The following is a 10,359-nucleotide window of genomic DNA, read 5'->3' as shown; positions in this document are numbered from 1 at the left end:
TTTTTGTTCTGTTTTTGAGACAGAATCTCCCTCATGCAGGCTGCAGTGCAGTGGTGCCATCTCGGCTTACTGCAGCCTCGCCTCCCGGGTTCAAGCAATTCTCCTGCCTCAGCCTCCTAAGTAGCTGGGATTACAGGTGTGCTACCATGCCCAGCTAATTTTTGTATTTTTAGTAGAGACAGGGTTTCACCATTTTGGCCAGGCTGGTCTTGAACTCCTGACCTGGTAGTCCACCTGCCTCGGCCTCCCAAAGTACTGAGATTACAGGCGTAAGCCACCACACCAGGCCTTCTCTGCCTCTTAACAAGTTAATGTCCCTAGATGCTCTGTAACCCTTCAGCAACTAGCCACTATTAATTTTCAACTTCTCTTATTAAACATTTAAGGCTGGCCTCCAAATAGAATAGTCACAGCTCCTTGGAAGAAGGGTTTAATGGAAGGGTACTAGTCTATTTTATCTTAATTTCTAGATGACATTAAGCCAAGAATTAAAGATTTCTGTCCCTGCTCAAGGAACAGAAGTACTATGATCATAAACAAGATTAGTGGGAGGCAACTTGGTAAAGTATGAGCGATAGCAGCCTGATAGAGAATACCTGTGCCAACCTACTGGCTCTGCTCCTTGTTAGCTTATAAGTCATTGCCCTGCTCTGAAGCGCTTTATCTCTGAAATAAGACCTGCCAGACACACCCCACTTAGGTGTTGTGAGGCTAAGGTGAGATAATGCATATGAAAACATTTTGTAGACTGCATAAGTTGCTTAAATCTGTTTACATATGCATATTTGTAGTACCCCGCACCTTTCTATAAACAACATTCCTAGTTTTGCTCAACCTTTTGGTTTCTGGAGTTGGTGCGTGTTCAGAAACCAAGCAACAAAGATGGTCTTAGCTACTGTGGTTTGCTCTTAGTTTGCAACCTTTCATCTCAGTGGTTGGGTCTTCAGAATCACAGGTGTGAAAGTATGGTATAAAATTGTGGCTATTATAAACAGTACTTCAAAATATATAGCATCTATTAATAGCAAGGCCAGAACAAGAAAGCTACTTTCAAATGCAAAGATTAGCACTTTAGTAGAATTACTGTAACCCTTATAAATATTCCATTTCTATCTTCTGTAACATTTGAAGACTTTTAGTATTAAGCAGCTTAATAATTTTGTTAATATTTTAATATTTGTTCAATGATAATTGAGAAATACAGTGTACTTTAAACTTTATATATCTCCAATACTGATTTTAATACTTAGCTATCTTTATCTTTCTTTATGGACAGCTCCAATGATCCACAAGCTCAGAAATATATCACGGAAAGTAAATGTTTAGTGAGTATGGTTCTATTATTGCTTCCCTGTTATACAGAGTAATTACCAAGGCCATAACATATATGTTGATTCGAAACTTTGCACTGTTACTAAAAATTATATAGCATAATTATAATTTATTTTATAGGTCATTGAAAAAAATGGGAAATTACGATACGAAATTTGTGCTGGAGAAGAAACAAAATTTGTTAACCCAGAAGATGTTGCCAGACTGATATTTAGTAAAATGAAAGGTATTGAGCAAAAGATATATGACAGTTACCTTTAATGATCTTTTGAAAGTTGACCTTAAAAAAAAAAGTTAGAGGCATTTTTAGATCTTGGGAGAAGCAGAGTGATTGAACAGATAAGTAAAGACACACAAACCGTAGACCTGGTTGGGATGCTAATTGGCTTTGTGCCCTTGCCTTCTCTGCCTTTGATTTCACTATAAGTCATATAAATTGATTAGGCCAAATAAGAGTTTTCAAAATATATTTAGCGTCCAAATAAGCTTGGTGAATAGTGGCACTTCAAGATTGACAATATACTGTAAACAATAATTTAGGCAGATTAAGTAGGTCTGATTTTTATCAGCAATTTTGACAAAGGCTCTGAGCGAGTGGTACTCTGTGAAACAATTTGAGAAATTCTGGAATAGATTTGTTTATAAGGCTCCCTTCAGCCCTGGAATGATGTTAAGAACTTGTGGGATGGAAGGCATCCTATTTAAATGTAGGGAACTAACATTATGACGTTGTGTCTTCACACGGATGCATTAGGAGCTCATTCTCCATGGAGTCACTCTAATTTAGAAGATGGTTAACACTGAAGCCTAAGAGCCAGGCTCTTTGGAAAGCTAGTTCTATGTCTAAAAGATATTACCAAAACCGCAAGAAGTGCTTCATGATTTAAGAACGCAGAGAAGAAAATTGACATGAGGCAGGAGGTGGGGCAAGCAAGTGCATTGGAAAATATGTTTAGTGAGATCTGTGTCATAAATTAATAAATCTTAAAGTATCACTTGTCATTTTTTTCATCAGAATTTTATATTTTTTCATATACAGAAACGGCACATTCTGTATTGGGCTCAGATGCAAATGATGTAGTTATTACTGTCCCATTTGATTTTGGAGAAAAGCAAAAAAATGCTCTTGGGTAAGTATATGGGGTTTATCTTAGTGGCTTAATTAAAAGAAATACAAATTTCACAAAAATCGCTATTTAGTAAAAGGTAACATATTTGAATGTACGTTAGGCAATAAAATTGTATTTGTAAATAGTAAGGTGTAATGATCATTAATTTTTTTTTTTTGTTATGAAATGCCAAGAGACTGGGCATGGTGGTTCATGCCTGTAATCCCAGCGCTTTGGGAGGCTGAGACAGGTGGATCACCTGAGGTCAGGAGTTCATAGCCAGTGTGGCAAAACCCCGTCTCTATTAAAATACAAAAATTAGCTGGGCATGGTGGTGGTGCCTATACTCCCAGCTACTCGTGAGGCTGAGGCATGAGAATCACCTGAACCCAGGAAGCGGATGTTGCAGTGAGCCAAAGTCATGCCACCCCACTCCAGATTGGGCAACAGCGAGACTCTGTCTCAAAAATAAAAAAAAAAGAAAAGAAAAGAAATGCCAAGAGAACATAAAATTATAGTGTACCCTCAGGTATTTCGATAGGAAACATTTTAAATTACAGGTTAAATTGACATTTATGAATCACTTTGCCTTAGTTTTCTGTAATTAAGGTTTATGTGGGAATTAAAGGTACAGTTGTAGAAAATATTTATGATTATTTCTTCACCTTAGATCTTAACATCTAAACAAAAAAGTTATATTTAGTTTTTACAGGTCATTATGCAAATGTATTGGTGAGCTTTTATGTCTTTGCTATGCAGGATAGAGTTTCACACAAGGCTCCGGGCATTGAAGTTGCTTCTGAGGCGGAGAATTGCCTTATTTACTTTTAAAAACTGAACACTAGGTTAAAGAAATTAGAACATTTCAAGTGTTTTATAAGTTTGTCTTTCTAAAGTTTTTGAATAGGCATTTTTTTCATTCAATAAATGTGTATTGATTACTGTTTAAGCCACACTGTATTGAAGGTTGAGTAAATAGAGATAAATAAGACATGGTTTATGATGTCACAGAATTAACAAGATAATAATGATAAAGTGTGACAAGTACTTTGAATGGGGACGTTCTGGATGGCACGAAGACAGAACATCTGTCCTAGACTCTGAGATCCCAAAGGACTCATCTTTTGAACTTTTTTTTTAGCATGGACATTTTTGAGAGCTTTATTTCTCTTATTCGGTATATGTGCTTTTTCTTTTCTTTGTCAAGAAAATGGGCTCTGAACGTTATAATTTTAAACAGAAAGTGATCTCTTATAGTCATCCATTTGTTTTCTATATTCTTGTTTGATCATTATACGCCATGTTCTTATGAAATCTTAGTGGCTTTTGTATAAAATCTTTAACAGAGCATTTCTAAAAATATAGACTGTAGAATTGAACATGTTGTGATAAATTAAATTCATTGAAAGCAAATTGTTCACAGAGAAGCAGCTAGAGCTGCTGGATTTAATGTTTTGCGATTAATCCACGAACCGTCTGCAGCTCTTCTTGCTTATGGAATTGGACAAGACTCCCCTGCCGGAAAAAGGTAAAAATCATATTTTCAGTTTTAAGTTGAGTGCAGAAAGCATTTTAGGTTCTAACAATTATATCAGTAAAGATCGTTACATAATGAGTGGTTCCCAACCTTTCTGGATGGAAAAACAGACTCTTGCCTAGAGTTTTTCAAACAGTTGAGAAAGATGTCCTAGGAGAGCACAGGAAGAACATAATGGAAGATTGAGCTTTTATGGCTTTGTCATATTGCCCTTATTTTGTCCTTGTTTTGGAGGAAGATTTGGAAATTCTAGGCCTGACCAGGTTCCAACTCCAGCTATGATACCGCTGATTTTTCTACCAATTCCAGTTATTACACATGTTTGCAAACAATAGGTACTTTTATATGCATCTGACCAGGCAGGTGATGGGAAATTTAGCATGAGGTTTTGAGACTTCTTTTAACGTTGAAATACTAGGACATACTTTTCCCTAATATAGCTGTCAGTATGTCTCAATAGACCGGATAGTTGTTCAACTTTAGAGAAGTTAATTCAGATGCAGTGTTAGTTTAACATAATTATTTCACCTCATTTTTGTATCTCCCAGTTAAATAAATAAATACGTATAAATCACAAGGAAGAATTATTTTTAGATAAATGTAGGAATATCAAATTATGAGTTTTGATACATGGAAAATGGAGAATTTGCTTCTAATTTTGCATATATCTACAAAACATGCAATTGCAGTAGTAACTTGCATAATAACACATAGAATTTCTATGTTCAGTTCTCTTAAAATTCACTATAATCACAATGTTTTTAACTCCTTACTCAGAAGAATCCAGTTGTACCCACATGACTAAGTAAAAAAGAACTTTGACTTGGATGCAGAACATCTCGGCTCTAGGCTTGATTTGTCACTAAGTGACTATAGAAAGAAAACTGAGTTATTCATCTGAGATTTTCTATTTCCTCATTTGTAATTTAAAGGGATTAAACTAAGTGACTTCTAATGTCCAACTTAGTTTTAAAATGTTATTCCCTGATAACTTACTTTATCTTCTCTTGAAGCAATATTTTGGTGTTTAAGCTTGGAGGAACATCCTTATCTCTTAGCATCATGGAAGTTAACAGTGGAATATATCGGGTTCTTTCAACAAACACTGATGATAACATTGGTGGTGCCCATTTCACAGAAACCTTAGCACAGTATCTAGCTTCTGAGTTCCAGAGGTGAGTATTAATGGCCTGAATAATACCTTCTGATTGAAGTTTGTCTTCACATATATTAATTTTTTTCCTAATTTATTTTAAATTATCCTGCTGCAAAGAAGGATGTGGTTTTTTCATTGCTTGGAAACTGGATTTTTCATATCTAGAGTTATAATGTCCTGTCCAAGCAATTCAAAGAAGCAGAGTCCAGGCTGCCTAGTGCAGTGTGCCTGGATTTTCACTTAGTGTAAAGGGACCATCAGACACTGAACTGCTTGAGCTTGGATTTTAATTTGTCATGTACTGCTCTTCTGTCTGGATAAAGGAGTGTATAGGCACTGAGGCTTCATTGCCTTCTGAACAGTTTTTGAAAGTTTGGCTCTGGTGAAGATTGCATTATGTTATCTTCATATTCCAGTGAGTTACTGTCTTACGGAGTATTTATTTTAATTACTCATCTACTGCTAGGAATATTTCAGTCTTGTTACTGGATATAATTACTCCAAAATTCTAAGCCTTTGGGATGTAACAAAAGTCAAATATGTAAAGATTATACTTTGGGTATTGCTGCTCTAAAAAAAAAAATAACTGAAACGGTATTTTTGCCAGTTTGACTAACCTAATTGGTTGAAGAAGTCTTAAAGAAGTCGTAATGTCTCACTTGTTTGATATAGACCTATATGGCTTTTGTTATAAAGATGTTTAAACAAATTCATTGATTACTACTTAGCAAGTAGTTTTGAAAATGAATTGATATTGGAGACAGCAAAATGTAATTTTACATATTTTGTTACATATGTGAAATTTATTTGAAGAAGCACTTGTAGGTTTTTTTCTTCTTAATGCTTGACAAATAATTTTATCCCATTAAACAGTGGCTGTGCTGTGACTATAAAAGGTAACATAGGAGACTTTGACCCAGTTACATAAATCATCCTTAGCCTCTGTGTCTCACCTGGAAAAAAGTGATATCTACTCTACTTTCTTCAGAGTACAGCCTGTTATTACAATTACATAATGCAGCAGTTCATGGTTACATAATGTAGCAATTCAGAGTATTAAGGAAATTGGTAACCCATTTTTCTTGAGGTGACTCTTTTAGTTGCACATAGTGTTTTAGGAAAGTTTAGAGGGATTAGAAGCAAAACACTAAAATCTGGAATAAAATACTGATTCACTAATTTTATTTATCTATTTATTTATGTATTCATTTATTTTGAGACAGAGTTTTGCTCTTGTTGCCCAGACTGGAGTGCAGTGGTGCAATCTCAGCTCACTGCAGTCTCCACCTCCTGAGTTCAAGCAACTCTCCTGCCTCAGCCTCCCAAGTAGCTGGGATTCCAGGTATGCACCACCACACCTGGCTAATTTTGTATTTTTAGTTTCACCATGTTGGTCCTGGTTGGTCTCAAACTCCTGACCTCAGGTGATCCACCTGCCTCAGCCTCCCAAAGTGCTGGGATTACAGGCATGAGCCACACTGCACCTGGCCTGATTGACTAATTTATTATTGTTCTAATAAAGATTATCCAGATTTTAGTTACAATATTGTAAATGGCCCAGTAATTTTAAACTTCAAAGGCTATGTTTTTAATTTAGATCCTTCAAACACGACGTGAGAGGAAATGCACGGGCCATGATGAAATTGATGAACAGTGCTGAAGTAGCAAAACATTCTTTGTCTACCTTGGGAAGTGCCAACTGTTTTCTTGACTCATTATATGAAGGGCAAGATTTTGACTGTAATGTGTCCAGGTAAAACTGAAGTTCAAAAAACTTAAAAAAAAAATTCCAACATACTTGTTTAGGTATAATTTTCTTACCTTGGGTTTTTTGTTTTTTTGTTTGAGATGTATCAACCATCTATAATGTCTTTACTTTTGGGGTCCAGTTTTTGTCGGACTAATAGCTGTTACCAGAGTAATTACATCAGTCGTGATTGTTTGCCTTGTTGTTTTATGGCTACAATTAGGAGCGTGTAAAGGCATCCTAAAACCTTCAACCTAGATTCTACAAGTGATTATACCTTTACCCAGAAAGTACAAAGGGAAGATGTGCTGTAGTGTTTGTGTTGCAGATTTGCTCATAATAATCATGTGGCCTATTCAAACCTCCCAACAACATAATAGGTGACTTTGAAGCATACTGAAATTTTCCAGGACTGCAGTATCTTTTTTTTTTAGGATTCTAGTGACTGTATTTGTTCAATTCTCTTTTATCTGTTTAGCTTCTTCACTTTCCTCTGGCCTTCATGAAGACTAGATCTGCACTGCCCAATAAAAGAGCCACTAATCACCTGTGGCTGCTTAAATTTAACTTAATTAGAATAACATTAAAAATGCACTTCCTCAGTAGCACTAGCTGCAGTTCAGATGTTCAGTAGTCATGTGGGTAGTGATTGGCAGAAAGGTCTGTTGGGATATTTGAAGAAAGAATGCAGGCTACAACTCAAAAGATAGAAAAGGTGTTGCATTGAATTAGAATCTCTTCGTGGACAGAGTATGTGTATTTTTCTAGTTCCAGAATTCCTTAGGGTTAAGTGTGTCCAAGTCCTCAGTATGTATTTGCTCTGTTAATCAGTAATTAAGAAATGAAATTTATAATTTTTCATTAGGGCTATTTTGCCATTGTCACAAGTTTTCAACCATAAAAGTATGCTTTAATGTCTATAGGGATTATAGATACTAATAGACAACATTAATTTTTAAGCCACTCATCTGCATTTAAGAAGTTCTGTATGAAGATTAGGGAGTACATTTTTTATGACCATCAATTTTTCTTAAAACTTTATCATCTGACAGCATTCAAGTTTCTCAAGGAATACAGAGGAACTAAACTTATGTACAACAGGGTCTCAAACTGTCAAGGAAAATCATTAGAAATAATTTTTAAAACTTTAACATATAAAAATAGCAGAAATGATGGTTTGATTAAGGTCAGTAGGCTTATTGTTGGGAGTGCTATATGCTGGGTATGTATTTTTGATGTTTTATTTTTTGGAAGCTTATTAGGCCATAAGCAAGCTGGACTTTCACTTGAATTTGATACTATCTTCATATATATGTAGATGAATGACCTAGACCCTTCTTCCTCCATGATATTGTACTCCTCTAATTTAATACTTTATTCTGTTGGTAAACCTGTCATTCAGAGAGCTATCATATTGAGTTTTGGCATTACTCTTCACAAGAAAAAGAAAAGTGAAATTTGTTTGATTGTACTAAGCCCTGTTTTGTTTTTCTCTTATGTCTTTATGTGTTTCTCTGTGTGTGTATGTGTACAGAGCAAGATTTGAACTTCTTTGTTCTCCACTTTTTAATAAGTGTATAGAAGCAATCAGAGAGCTCTTAGATCAGAGTGGATTTACAGCAGATGATATCAACAAGGTAATGCTTTTATATTTTTCTCAATTATTTTAGGTGCATCAGGCTTGAACTCAAGGAAATAGCTCTTGGTGCTGAAAGAATATTTTTATGCATTTAAGTGTTTTCTTAGTTTGTGTTAATGAATAAGGAAAAATTGATTAAATTTTTATTAATGGCTCTGGTGAACTCATATTTATATGTTCAGTTTCCTAGCAAAACAGAATAATTCCTTTCCAGTGTGTTTCTTATATGTAAGAAAGATATTTGAATACTTACTATGTGCCAGGCACTGTTTCTAAGAGTTTTACACAAATTAACTTGTTGAATACTCACAGCAACTCTGAGGTAGGAACTATCATTTATCCCCAAGGTAAGCACTGTTACTTATCCCAGTGTTCTAAGTGAAGGCACCAAGGTACAGAGGTTAAATAGCTTCCCAAAGATCACATGGTAAGTAATAGAGTCCAGATTTAACTCAGTATTCTTCCTGTGTCTACTGATAACCAGTACACCAGGCTGCTTCCCACTCCTTGCTTAGGAACATATTTTTAGACTTTCAAAAAAATGCAAATGTTTAGTGTTTTCTTTTTTTCCGCAAGTTTTCTCTTCATTGAAGATACTCTTTTTATAAATTTAAAACAAGCCAGGCATGGTGGCTCATGCCTGTGATGCCAACATTTGGGAGGCCAAGGAGGGAGGTTTGCTTGAGCCCAAGAGTTCAAGACTAGCCTTGGCAACATAGTGAGATGCTGTCTCTACAAAACAAATTAGCCTGGTGTGGTGGTGTGAGTCCTTCGTCCCAGCTACTTGGGAGGCTGAGGTGGGAAGATCGCTTGAGCCCAGGAGGTCAAGGCTGCATTGAGCCATGATTCATACCACTTCACTCCAGCCTGGGGACAGAGCAAGACCCAATCTCAAAAATAAAATAAAAATAAAATGTATATGACTTTTAAAATTTTCATTATTAAAATAGTAAGTATTGATGTAAGAAAATTCAGAAAATACCAAAAGGCAGAAAATACCAAAAGGCAGCTATATTTGCAACTCCTCTAGTTTGTAGGCTTAGTTTTGTTTGCTAGCTGTATTTTGGTGAGTTTTAATAATATATTAATAATAGTTATAATTCTGTATGTACAGTTTTGAATTTTACTTAATTTGTATAATATAACCAATTTCCCCCCCATATTACTCTAGTCTATTAACACAATTTTAAATAGATTGCTAATGTCCTAAAAAAGGAAACGCACTGTCAATTTTTCACTGTGTTCCTACTGTTGACACCTCGGTTGGGTTTTTTTCCTCCCTGTAAGAGAATGATGCCTGTCTTTCTGCAGAGGGTTTTATCATATTTAAGATTATTCTTTAGGGTAGATTCCCAAAGTAAAATACTAGGTCAAGAGTATCAATAGCTTAAGCCTACTTTTACCTCAAGTTATTTTCCAAGAGAATTGAATTAACTAATAATTCCATCAGCAATATATGAGTATACATTTTACTATAGTCTTGCTGATGTGAGTTTTATTATTTAAAGATAAATTTCCAATTGACTATTGCAAAAAGATCTTTTCACTTTGTATTTCATTGGTTACTAGAAGATTTTTTAAAATGTTTATTTTGTGTCTCTTTGTGTGTAAATTTTTATTTATAAGCTATCATGTACAGCAGTCTCCCTTTGAGGCATTTACTTTGCTGTTTAGTTTTGGTCCTGCTAGGGAGGAGGATGTTTGACTTACTCTTGATCTTTGACTCTGATTCCGCCAGCTGCTTTGCTTAGATGGATGGCAAATATGAAATACAGTTTTCTTTTCATTTGTCTATAGTTTGACAGTTTTATGTTTTTAGTTTAGTTTTTTTTTTTTTTT

General features: G+C 35.1%; 1 protein-coding gene across 1 annotated transcript in view; it reads left to right on the top strand.

The window, feature by feature from the left end:
• The window catches only part of HSPA14 (heat shock protein family A (Hsp70) member 14), a 31,027-nt gene that overhangs the window by 9,554 nt on the left and 11,114 nt on the right, over positions 1 to 10,359 (top strand). The window contains exons 4-10 of the mRNA XM_017529814.2: positions 1,277 to 1,325; positions 1,453 to 1,558; positions 2,372 to 2,462; positions 3,865 to 3,969; positions 4,992 to 5,153; positions 6,732 to 6,887; positions 8,416 to 8,518. Of these exons, the coding sequence (XP_017385303.1) occupies positions 1,277 to 1,325; positions 1,453 to 1,558; positions 2,372 to 2,462; positions 3,865 to 3,969; positions 4,992 to 5,153; positions 6,732 to 6,887; positions 8,416 to 8,518 (772 nt within the window). The remainder of the gene's footprint in view (positions 1 to 1,276; positions 1,326 to 1,452; positions 1,559 to 2,371; positions 2,463 to 3,864; positions 3,970 to 4,991; positions 5,154 to 6,731; positions 6,888 to 8,415; positions 8,519 to 10,359) is intronic.

The sequence above is a fragment of the Cebus imitator genome, unplaced genomic scaffold (assembly GCF_001604975.1).
Source record: "Cebus imitator isolate Cc_AM_T3 unplaced genomic scaffold, Cebus_imitator-1.0 Scaffold61, whole genome shotgun sequence".
Lineage (NCBI taxonomy): Eukaryota > Metazoa > Chordata > Mammalia > Primates > Cebidae > Cebus > Cebus imitator.
Note: the sequence above shows the minus strand (reverse complement) of the source record. Positions and strands in the feature narration are given on the sequence as shown.